The following is a 13,146-nucleotide window of genomic DNA, read 5'->3' as shown; positions in this document are numbered from 1 at the left end:
ATTTAACTGCCTTTTTTTTTTTTAAAGATTTTATTTATTTGACAGAGAGAGACAGCGAGAGAGGGAACACAAGCAGGGGGAGTGGGAGAGGGAGAAGCAGACTTCCCGAGGAGCAGAGAGCCCGATGCGGGGCTCATTCCCAGGACCCCAGGATCATGACCTGAGCCGAAGGCAGACGCTTAACGACTGAGCCACCCAGGCGCCCCTATTTAACTGCCTTTTTAGAGAGGATAGAGAAGGGAGGAATTTAGTTATTCCTGGGAAAGGCTATATGAATAAAGATGTGAATATTTGTTAACACATAGAAGTATTTAAAGGTAAATGCGTGCTTTAAAGAGGAACACATCAGTTTTGGTATACATCTTAAATTCCTATATTATTCTTTGCCTGTAAAGTAAAACATATGCATCAAAAAGCTCATTCATCAATAGAGCAAGATTATCTCTAACTGTTAACAGAGTCCGAGTCATGAAGAGAAATCTAAAAACATGAATTTTCTGTATTTCCATGTTATATGAAAAATTCTTACTTATAGAAAGGGATTAGATGTCAGATGAGAGCTAAAGTCAGTAATTTTATTCTTGGAGGAATCACTGTTGTATGCTAAGAAGATATGTTTTGAAAAAGCTTAGTTTCTGTGCTTCTCTGGGCTTCCATTTTTTAAGGCTATTTTTCATGGAATTGAGCTGATACTATTTTACTACCTGATGCTTTTTAGACATTCATGGGACAAATATTTCAAATGGGACATTATATCTTGAGAGGATAGATAGCTAAAAAAAAGAGTATGCAATCCTCTCTCTTCTTTTCACAATAATCACAACTTGGCCTTTGATCTGACTTGAGACTCTATCCTTCTCTACAACACAGTAGGAGGAGGCTTATTCTGCTGGAATTAAGTAGGCCAAGATGTCATGTGATAGTATTAATCGCTTCTATCCCTCCTAATGTGGAGTTTTTAGATACCAACTATTTGGTAAAGACAGGTGTGTAATACATTTTCTGGATTTTTTCTCCATTTTTTCTGCCAGTTAACATACTATCTTTTTATTTAAAAGCTCTAAAAATTTCATGTCAGTGAACAGGAACAGAATATTTTACAGAAAAATTTCAAAGAGGTTTTTTTTTTTTTTTTTTTTTGTAAAGATATACCCCTAGTGATGAAGTGTTTGTGCCGGGAATGATAAGGGTAGTTTCCCTATTGTTCACACAACAGGCTGTCATCTTTTTCTTCTTAATAGGGAAAGGTCTTATCCTCAGCAATGCTGCATGAGTTTCTCAGTTACTTGGCAACAATAATAAAAAAAGACACAAGCAGTAAAGGACCCATCATCAACATCATGACAGATAGTTGTGCCTCAGCTGGTTTTAATGGCCATATGGAGACATTAAATTCCTTGCTTTCAAGAATTAAACCCAATGCATATGATCAAGTTGAGCCCTGATATGTGCAGCAATGTGAAACATTTTAGCTGTTGTATGTGAATTAATGTGTAGAAAAATGTGAATAAATATGAGGCATTCACTTGAATAAACAAGGCACCCCTGGAATGCACAAGACGGGCACAGATTTTTCTAATTTAAATATTGGAATATGTATATTTTGGCACATCCTTCTGATCACTGCCAGCTGATATTACAAAGCTACCTACTCAACATCATACTGTATGTATGATGATGTCTCTTGGTAAAGAATTAATAAATAGAAATAAATATTCAAGAAATGCTGCCATTAAAAAACAAATAGTAGAAACCAATCAGGAAAAAAAAAAAAAAACAATCAGGATGTGGAAGAAACCCAACATGGGATACAAACACTAACAAATGAAACTACCTCTAGTAAAATCAATAACATGACCATACTGAACATAAGGGGAAAAGAACTAACCTAAATAACTTCAGAAAACAATTACTTGACTGGGTGCAAAAAGACAAATACCAAAAGAATTATGCACAAATGCTGTTACATAGTCAGTAAATGTGTTTCTCATAGAGGTATTGATAAGACATTCTGAAACTAATTTATGTGTATACTGGAATTGAACAAATAAGTAAATAAGTAATAAATAATAAAACTAAGATTTATTACTGTTGGAGAAAGAAATTACAAGTAAAGAAAGTGGGGAAATTAATATGATTCCTGTGGTGGTGACTTAGAATCTGAGGTATCAGTATAAACTCATTATACACACATACACACAGATAAAAATAGATATGTGTGTATACATGGGTTAGTATACAAATATTTCCCAGCCCTGTCCCTGAGAGGGCCTGGAAGCAATGGCATTCCAGTAGAACTTAGCATACCTAGTGCCAACATCTTGGTTTCTAAGCATCATTCTTCTATAAAAGGAACCAGGGATCCATGTCTCTAAGAATTTTTAGGGCTGGGACAGGGAAAATCAAGCTGAGTTTGGAACATTTTGTGGAACCAGAAAAAAAAGAAAGTTCTCAAAAGATATGGGGAGGGGAGCATTACTGAAAGAATACAGCATTAGGAGAAGGAGCTCCTAATGGCCAAAGCTTTGAGCAACAAAATAAACAATGCTAGTATTGGGTTATAACCCAAAGAATAAAAACATATTCAGGAGTGTGTAAGAATATAAATAAATACTTGATTAAATATATAGATAGAAGAGATATAACAGTTATTCCTTGTATTGGAATTGCCATTAATAACTGTAAAGAAGGGAAATAAAACACTATTAGGTAAGTACCACAGTAGTGATTATTGAATACTTGATCTACTAACGGGTGCTAGAATCAGTGGGTTTGTGGAGAGAGTATATTTGTATAAAGTATCTCCTCACTATACTTGTTAACTGCAGGAGAAATTATGGTAATTTGACAGTGGAAATGTCCATCAGATACCACCTTGGTCAGATAATCAAGGTCAATGTCACCAGTAACACTGAAATAGGTTGTGATATGTGATACTAAGATAGTCGTGATATGTGATACTGTGATATATTATACTGAGAAAGACATGGCACCATTTCTACCATTTCTCTTTCCAAGGAAGTAATGCCTTAGTCTAATAATGAGAAGATATCAGATAGGCCCAAACTGATGGACGTTCAACAAAATAACTGATCAGTATTCTTTGGGGCTGTCAGTGTCATGAAAAACAAGGAAAGACTGAGGAACTATTGCAGAATGTAGGACTCCAGGGAGAAATAACAACTAGAGGCAATGTGGGACACTGATTAGAATCCTTAAAAAAATAGTAATGGAAAAAATGGTGAAGTTTGAATGAGGTAGTTCATTTGGTTAATGCTATCAGGACAATGCTAATTCTGGTTCTGGCAGTTGTATCATGGTCATCTAAGATGTTAACATTAGAAGAGGCTGGGTGAGGGATGTATTGAAACTCTCTGTACTATGTTTTTGGCTTTTCTATAAGTCTAAAAGTAGTTTGAAATGAAACATTTTTTAAAAAAATTGCTATTATAAAAAGAATTCAGGAGAACTTCCACTTGTATTGCTGTAAACAACTTTTAAAATGGGCAGAGTATATAAAGTGACTGGAAAACAGTGCAAAATTTTGATCCCTGAAAGTAGGAAAATGAGTGAGGTAGGTTCCCCGAATCACCCTGTATTTCTTTTCTTTTCTTTTTTTTTTTTTTTAAAGATTTTATTTATTTATTTGACAGAGAAAGACACAGTGAGAGAGGGAACACAAACGGGGAGTGGGAGAGGGAGAAGCAGACTCCCTGCCGAGCAGGGAGCCTGATGTGGGACTCGATCCCAGGACTCCAGGATCATGATCTGAGCCGAAGGCAGTCGCTTAACCAACTGAGCCACCCAGGCGCCCCATCACCCTGTATTTCTGCTCGGAGGCAATGTCTAAACTGTGGTGCCAGGAAGATAAGCCAAAACAGAGCACAGTGGCTTAATTAAACTAAGGACAGAGTAATCAGGGTTTGAGCATAGTAAGGCTGCTGAAATTTTCAGGGCAAGTTGTTGCAGAGAACAGAGCTGGGTTAATGCTCCAGAAATCTATAGAAGAGTCCCCTTGGGTCTTTCACTGAACACTAAGCTGCTCATATGAAGGGCAGGACTCTGTGAAGCTGGGCAAAGAACAACTACCAGGGGAATTTAAAAAATACTAGAGAGCAGTGAGCTGAACAACTAACAATTGGAAGACAAACATGGCTGGAAGACTTTTAAATATTGAATAGTCAGAAGGGAGAGTCCTCTTTGAACACCCAAAGTAATTCAGTAATCTTAGACAAGTCTAGGCTGTAGAAATAGGGCTAACGTAGTTCAAGAATAATGGCTACCATATGATACATGTCTTTCTCTGATTGACTTATTTCACTCAGCATAGACATGTATCATATGACCTCACTGATATGAGGAATTCTTAGTCTTAGGAAACAAACTGAGGGTTGCTGGAGTGGTGGGGGATGGAAGGGATAGGGTGGCTGGGTGATAAACACTGGGGAGGGTATGTGCTATGGTGAGTGCTGTGAATTATGTAAGACTGTTGAATCACAGACCTGTACCTCTGAAACAAATAATACATTATATGTTAAAAAAGAAGAAGAAGAAGAAGAAGAAGGAGGAGGAGGAGGAGGAGGAGGAGGTAGCAGGAGGGGAAGAATGAAGGGGGGGAATTGGAGGGGGAGATGAACCATGAGAGACTATGGACTCTGAGAAACAAACTGAGGGTTCTAGAGGGGAGGGGGTGGGGGGATGGGTTAGCCTGGTGATGGGTATTAAGGAGGGCACGTTCTGCATGGAGCACTGGGTGTTATACACAAACAATGAATCATGGAACACTACATCAAAAACTAATGATGTAATGTATGGTGATTAACATAACATAATAAAAAAAAATCACTAGCAAAAAAAAAAAAGAAAGTAAGAATAATGGCTACCATAGACTATTCTAACAAAACTTGAAGATAGGCCTCAAAAAGAACAATATGATGGATAAATGAATTTACTTCTTGCCTGAACTTTTTATTAAGGAAAATAACAAAATCTAGGCCTTCAGAATTTAGCATTCATAATGCCCAAGATACAATAAAAAACTAGGTATGTGAGGAAGCAGGCAAATATGATCCATAATGGGGAAAATGTAACTTGTAATCAGGAGAAAAATCAGAGATCAATAAAATAGCAGACAAGGACTTTAAAACACCTATTGTAAATGTGTTGAAGGATTTAAAGGAAAACACAAATATATTTAGGGAAGGAGTAAATATTTCAACAGAGAAATTGAAACTAAAAGAAGAAACAAAATCATTCCATAGATTCAAAATAATTCTTATTAAAATTAAAGCTGATTTTTTTTAAAAATCAACAAGCTGATTCTAAAATTTATATGGAAAGTAAAAGGAAATATGTTAGCCAATAAATCTTGAAAAAGGAAAACAAAGTTATTTTACTTACACTGTTTGGCTTCAATATGTATGATAAAGATCCAGTAGGGAAGTCTGTGATTGTCCTAAAGACGGGCAAATAGATTAGTGAAACAGAATGGAAAATCCAGAACTAGAATCACATTTGTATGATCTATTAGTGTTCAACCAAAGTAGCAAATAAATTTAATGGGGAAATGAAAATCTTTTCAACAAATGGTGTTGGAACAACTGGGTGAACATTAACCTTGGCCACTACCTAACTCAATACAAAAAATTAATTTGTGTTGGATCATAAACCTAAAACTTATAGGTAAAATTAAAGTTTCTATGAAATAAGTCAGTCAGAGAAAGAAAATACCATATGATTTCACTCATATGTGTAATTTAAGAAACAAAACAAAGAGCAAAGGGGAAAAAAAAAGACAAAGGCAAACCAAGAAACAGACTGTTAACTATAGAGAATAAACTGATAGTTACCAGAGGGGAGGTGGGTGGGAGGATGGGTTGAATAGACGATGAGATTAAGGAGTGTACTGTGATGAGCACAGGATGATGTATGGAAATGTTAAATCACCGTATTGCCTTTATCATACATATTGAAGCCAAACAGTGTAAGTAAAATAACTTTGTTTTCCTTTTTCAAGATTTACTGGCTAACATATTTCCTTTTACTTTCCATATAAATTTTATGTAATGAAACTAATATAACACTGTATGTTAACTAACTGGAATTAAAATTAAAACTTTTTTAAAAAGTTTCTAGAAGACAACATAGAAGAATATCTTCATGAGCTGGAAGTAGCCGAAGAATGTTTAGACAAAAGTCAGAAAATACTAACAATAAAAGAAAAAAAATGATTAAAAGTATTCAACAAAATAAAAAAATCTGCTAAACAAAAGATATCATTAAGAAAATTAATGCATAAGCAAGCCAGCAACTTACATAAGTTATGGACAACATATATATCTGACAAAGGAATCATATCCAGAATATGTAAACAACTTCAACAACTCAATAATAAAAACAACTAATAAAAATGGGCAAAATACTTGTATAGGCACTTAACAAAGGAAGATAATTAAATGGCCAATATAAGCCCTTGAAAAAGTATTGAAGCACATCAGGAACATTGAAATTAAAACCACAATAAGACAAGACCATCTACCCACTAGAATGGCTAAAAATAAAAGGATCAATGCCATAAAATGTTAGTTGTGAAGTACCCCAAAACACGTGTTCATTGTTTGTTTGGGTGCAAAATAGTGCAACCACTTTGGAAATTGTTCTAGTAGTCTTTCATAAAAATTAAACATACACCTCCCTTATGGCCCAGAAATTCCACTTCTAAAAATTTGCCCAAGAGAAATGTGAACATATCTACAAAAAAAATACTTGTATATGAATGTTCATAGTATATCTATTCCGTTATGAAACTGAAAACAACCCAAATGACTCTTTCTTCATAAATTTGCGTACAAATTGTGGAATACTTACACTTATACTACTCAATAAAGAAATATTACTTACAAGGAAAGAAAAAAACCTCTTTTACTTGCTACAGCATGGACAAAACTCAGAAACATGCTAAGTGAAAAGAGTCAGATACAAAAGAGAACATATTGTATGGTTCCACTTACATGAAATTTTTGAAGGGTCACATTTGCTTCCAGTCACAATTAGTAGCAAGGACTTTATTTACCCTCCTGCCAGAAACAACAATAAGAACAACAAAAACAAAAGAGATGAAAATGAAGAACGATCACTGAGGTTTGAGAAACAAGAAATGAGCCCTATGATTGCCCCAGCTTACCACCTTAAGAGAATTTCCAGGCCTTAGTGCAAGCTGTGGAAACTCAGGGAGAGGTTGCCACTTCCCTGAGTTGAAGAGGTGGAGTTTGGAATTAGGGGAGGCCAAAGTGTCTAGAATCCACAATACAAAGTACCAGGGAGATGAGAGCCACATAAGTTCCAGAGCTCACACAGGACTCGCAGTATTTCCTGTTCCCATCAGTCAGAGTGGGAAACTGCAGAATTCATAGGCTATCAATAGAGTACTCAGAAGTGTTTTGCCTCAATAGTGAGGCAAATGCTAACTGCTACTTTGGTCCTAACTAAAAAAGTTTACAAGCAGGACCCAAAAGAATCATAGAAGGGTTTTCTAGCACCTAGATTTCCTATCGGTACTTAGTGATCCCCAGAGTTGTTTGAGTTTCAGGGCCCTGAGAGGGATGAAGGGGTGCTGAGTGGGTGGGAAGTGGGCTTACAGCCCCCTTTTCATGCACATTTTTCTGCCTTCAAATCATGGATTGGATTTCTGGGAAAGGCTTAAATTGGAATAAGTGGTCCTATGTCTAAAAAATTTACAACCACTGTATAACAGTTTGGATACAGATTATATCATGGAATCCTTGTCTTCAAGGATCTGTGCTCTCTGGACTTCATGGTCCCTTTCATGTACTCTGGTCATTGCACCCTCCCCAAGTCCTCCTGATGTTCCTCACTAGATGAGGGTGCTCTGTCTGGACCCATTCCCTGCCACCTGATCATTCTGATAAAATCCTTCTTCCTCAAAGTAAAGGGAAAAAGCTTATTGACATTTCAAAATTTTAAAGCATGCCCAGAGGAATTCTGGTACTCAAGGCATCACTGAAGAAATCCTGCTTTCTATGGATGAGAGATTAAGTTAATTTTCTGCTCAACCTACTTAGAAAAAGGGGAAATTAAAATAACTGTGAGACAATATATTTTTACCAAAAAGTTTGACCAAAATTTAAAATGTTGATAAAATTAATGCCTGAGAGTATAAATTATTTACATGCATTAAAGGTGAGAAAATGAATCATCACAGCTTTATTAGAACAGAATTTCAGCAATATTTATAAAAATTTATAATCATCACATTTTCCCACTTTAATCCAGTTTACACCGTGCTGTGTCTTTCCTTTAAGAAAACATGTATATTTGCCCAAGAATTAATGCTCAGTGACTTTAATATCATTTCTAGTAATCATAGCAATGTATGGGAAACAATTTATGTGTCCATCAGGAGTAAAATGGTTAAGTTAAATACGGCACATATGCAGTTTAGAATACTTAGAGGAAGTTAAAAGAGTGAGGTGGACCTATATCTGATCTCATGGAAAGATCCTGCATTCATTTCCATCAGTGACAAGGGCAAGAGGCAAAACAATATATACACTGTTATTATGTATATTATGTTATTATATATATTATGTATTATATTATATTATGTATATATTATTATGTATTATTATGTTATTGTGTATCATGTTATTATGTATGTTTAAAACTCACAGTGTATTTTATAGCACATCTATACACGGAAAAGTCTAGAATAAATTTTAAAATAACACATGGATTTTTATTTTTATTTTTTTAATTTTTTTTTATTTTATTTTTTTTAAAGATTTTATTTATTTTTTTGAGACAGAGAGAATGAGAGAGAGCACATGAGACGGGGGAGGGCCAGAGGGAGAAGCAGACTCCCTGACGAGCAGGGAGCCCGATGCGGGACTCGATCCAGGGACTCCAGGATCATGACCTGAGCCGAAGGCAGTCGCTTAACCAACTGAGCCACCCAGGCGCCCCTAACACACGGATTTTTAATTGTGGTTACTTCTGAAAAGAGGGATGAATTTTGGAGGGATGTAGTAAGGAAGAGGAATTGTTATTTATCTATATGGTTAGACTTTGGGGGCAATGGGAGTATTGCACTATTACCTAACACCAAAATTTTCCTAAGAGGAGAATATAGAGATGAGAGTAAGTGGAAGAATGTTGACTTTTCTTTTCTTATCGAGGATAACCCAACTGCCATGGAACCATTTTCCACCTACTAGAAGGACTCCTGGGTTTTTAGGAATTCCGTCTATGTACATGTTTGCTTACAAAGTGATTTCCATGAACTTTTTCTCATCTACTACTTAATGGAGGAAGCTTGGGTTTTGACCAACAAGGTAAAGTCACTTATTGTTGAATGTGGTCAGTGACCAATTCAAATAATTCAGCCCATTAAAACTCTACTGCAAATATCAGGATGGTTTCTAAAATCTCCTCTCTAACTTTAGTGTTATATCCCAAGAAACACTAGGTTCTGTGCCAAATCAGACTCTAGTCACCAGCAGATTTGAAAATACTTTGAGAATGTGATGGAGGCACCTAGGGGAGGTGAGGAGGTGTATAAACCTCACTGTCAGAACTACACAGAAGGGTAATTGCTGTCAGAAGGGGGCCAAGGGGAGGGAGGGGGGCTGCAGGGAGTTGCAATGCTCTAAGTCAGGGGAGGGCGGGGGATAGTGGCTCTCTGTGCCACCAGGCGCAGGGGCAGCCTCCAGAGGAGGACACACAGGACAGCTGGCCAATGGCCAGGTCCCAGTTTGGTCATGAGGGCCACTGGGAAAGTCCCAGAGGAGGGAGCTGTCATGCAGGAAAGTGCCAGGACTGCACACAAGTGCTGGGACCAGGGCAGCGCCAGCTCTCAAGGGACCCTGGGGCGAGGGGCAGGAGGATCCTAGGAAAATGAACCTATGGCCAATCCCCAACTTGTCCTTGATTTTCATTTACACCTTCCTTCTTTAGGCCTCCATTTAGTACTTCAGCCACAGGGTCCTTCTTTCATTGCCTGAGAGCCATCATGGAATAGTGAGAAGAGAAAGTAATTAAGAGACATGAGTTTGATGTTATGCTGGGAGGAGTGAAACTGTGGGCTCCATTGGAATAAGACCATAGCTTCAGTCCCAGCCCCGTCATTCATTGTGTGAACTCAACACATTACCAAGCCCTGTCTTCTAGGACTGTTGGAATGTGTACAATGCATGTGAAGCGCATGGCACAGTGAGTAGTGTGCACTGAAACTTTAAAGAATGGCAATTATTGCTATGACTTTTTTGACCCCAGATACTACTAAACTTCCGTTGAAATTTTTGGTTTTTATTTTGTTGTGTTGTTTTAGTCTAGGAGATGTCTGACAATATTCAATGCTGTAGGATACTGTACACCAAGTCAGCCAAAAATTGTGCTTATCAAGAAAAAATACCTTAGTAAATCATCCCACTTAGAGCATATATTATTTAATTTGGATGTTGGGGAATCTTCCCCATCTGGATGCAACTCAAAGCTCCTAAAATGTGTGTCAAGAACCAACTCCTTCCCTCCTTCCCAGTTGCCCTTTGATCCAAATCACCCCTATTTTCATTCATTTAACCCCTACCAAAATCAAACCCTCCCTTATAGTTTGCTAAATTTTACCCAAGATAACCGCGTTAAATGCCCTTTGAATGGAGCAGGCTCTGTTTCTCCCAGCCCACGGCAAAGAGTGAAGCACAATGGTTTTTTGGCATCTAGCCTGAAGGAAGTATTACCCTTATTTATCAGAAACTCTGTGGTGATAATATGGATAAAATACCTAGTTTGTTTGCGCTCTGTTCACTTGCATTGGGACGAGAGCACGGGGCACCGGCAATCCCTCCCCAGGTAAAGATTAGCATCTGGTTTATCCATGATCCCGAAGTGGCTGCTAAAAGCAGTTCTCCATTGAAGCTTAGTTCCTCAACTCTGTGATGCACCACCCAAGGGTCTGGCCCTTGTTCACCACCCTCATACCCTCCTGTGACCCACCACCCATCTTAACTTAAAGTTACCTCCCATAGAAGGATTTGAAGTTTCCCAGGGCCCCAAATTGCCTTGCCTCAGGACATTTACACTTGACTGCCTTCATCTGGATCTCCACCTCCTCTCCCACCTAATCCTTCTTTTCACTTTTTTTTTTTTTTTTTTGTCTTAGAGTGAATCTCACCATCTTCCTTTTTTGGGTGGTGCCTCGGTCTTCTTTTTCTTACCATCCCCCATACTACCGTGGAGTGTTCCAAACAGAATATGCTCAATTGATGTTTGAGGAATAATAATAAAAAAAAAGGCTAGTAAGCAAATTATTATGATTTATTTTCTCCTACATTCTTGAATAAATGAAGCAAGTTCAGGTATATAACCTTTCTTTTACAGAACAGCAGAAGACAAGGAATAAGGAAAAACCAAAAATCTTTTCCTTTTTTTCTCTATTTTTTAATCCCAGCATTTTGTTGCTAACTTCTTTCACATTTCTAAGGAAATAGCTATTCCAATGCTATGTTTTCTTGTTCCAGATCACTAAATAAGATGGAAAGTTACCCAGTTTGTTTGATAAAATAGCACAACTCTTACTCTTAAATCTCATAAATAGCATTAAATATGTAATTAATATCATTCATACACTTATATTGTGAAGCTAATTAAACTTTTTTAAAAAGAAACATTTGAAAACTTTGAACAACAAAAGATAAATTTATAAGTTATTCATGTAGAACATATGATATGCACTATGTTCCCTCTAGCACCACCTAAGCCTCACACTACTTCAAACACAAAGTGAGGAAAGTGCTTCAGGTTTCACTACAGGTGGGAGAAGCTGCCAAAATTGGCCCTGGGGCGCACATTGGCCAGGGCACCAGTACCAAGCAGAGCTGCAAATCTGGCTCCGCCTCGCTCTTCCTCATCTCGCAAAGCCTCTTCATACCAGGATGGGAAGGCACTGGGGACCGTATCGTGGATCTTGGCCAAGAACTCAAGGACTTTCATCTTGCTGGTCTCAGCGTGGGCTCTCGGACCCCACAGGAACTCATAGCATGGAGGATCACTGTTGGCCACCTGCTGGTACTGCAGGTACCTTTCCTGCACCAAATCTTGGGTGATGAGCTTCTTGGGATCCCCATACATGAAGTGCTTCCTTTCAGCATATATCCCCATCACATTAAGTACTTCCCAGATATCCTCTTCAGTGGCCCGGTTGCCCTTCATGAAGATCACACAGAGGATAGTCATCAAGAGACCTGTCTTGGGCATGATCTCTTCACCTCTCAGCCTGTCATCACAGGTGCGCTGAAATTTGCTGACAAGGGCATAGCAGTGCCTGGTAGGGTCGACTTCCTTCAGATCAATGCCAAAGGCCAGCACCATTAGCTCAGAGGCTTTCCTGAGGATCTCATGGAAGTGCTCCTTGTGCTTTTTGATGACATACTTCATCATGTCTTCCTTTGTTATGGGCTCCCTCATGTTATACTTGCGCAGCAGGAATTGCACCAATAGAATTGCCTTGTCATCTAGAGGGGTTCTGCGGTAACGATCAGTGCTGGGCTGTGCCTGAGAGGTACTTGGTCTTTCCTCATCTTGGCTCTTGGCACCTTCATCAGATCTTGTGTGTGAAACCCCTGCAGAAGTAGTGGTAGTGGATGGGGCTCTACGGGACCCCTGAGATTTTCTACCTGACCCAGCAGCTGAAGAACTCTGGCCATTACCACCAAAAGGAGGAAGGGGGGAAGATGGGGGCTGTTCTTCAGCTGCTGCAGTGGCCTGAGCATCCTGGACACCCTGAGCCTCACTCCGGGCCTGACGGCGTTTCTCACGGGCACGAAGCTTACTCTTCTGCCCCCGAGGCATGGTGACACTGGTTAGAGATAGTAGGCAGTAGTGTGGGCAGGAGGGCAGGCAATGAGGGCACCTGGAGGAGGGAGAATGAGATAGTGTGTGCACCTTCAGCAGAGACATTCCACCTTGTCTTTAACCAGAGCCGCTTTTACGGGCTTCCATGAGAGCACTGCTCTAGGACCCCACAGGGCTTCTTTTCTAATCAGTCTGTCCCCTGAGCACCTTGCAGAAGTTAGAGTGTGCCTTAGGCTGCAGCTTCCAGCCCTGTCTGGGTCAACTTGGGGCTGAGAGCAA

The 13,146-nt window shown here is 38.7% G+C and overlaps 1 protein-coding gene across 1 annotated transcript; it reads right to left on the bottom strand.

Annotated features, from left to right (window-relative positions):
* Window positions 1–11,820: 11,820 nt before the first annotated feature.
* On the bottom strand, window positions 11,821–12,864 carry LOC123853187 (melanoma-associated antigen B18-like). The gene is made up of 2 exons (XM_045887926.1): window positions 12,711–12,864; window positions 11,821–12,608 (listed from the first exon to the last, which is right to left on the bottom strand). Exons 1-2 carry the CDS (start codon window positions 12,862–12,864, stop codon window positions 11,821–11,823), a joined length of 942 nt encoding a protein of 313 aa, XP_045743882.1.
* Between the last annotated feature and the right edge of the window lie 282 nt (window positions 12,865–13,146).

The sequence above is a fragment of the Mirounga angustirostris genome, unplaced genomic scaffold, assembly GCF_029215605.1.
Source record: "Mirounga angustirostris isolate CCGP_5_RB_7025 unplaced genomic scaffold, mMirAng1.0.hap1 SCAF_11, whole genome shotgun sequence".
Taxonomy (NCBI): Eukaryota; Metazoa; Chordata; class Mammalia; order Carnivora; family Phocidae; genus Mirounga; species Mirounga angustirostris.
The sequence above is the reverse complement of the archived record's forward strand: the minus strand, read 5'-3'. Positions and strand labels throughout refer to the sequence as shown.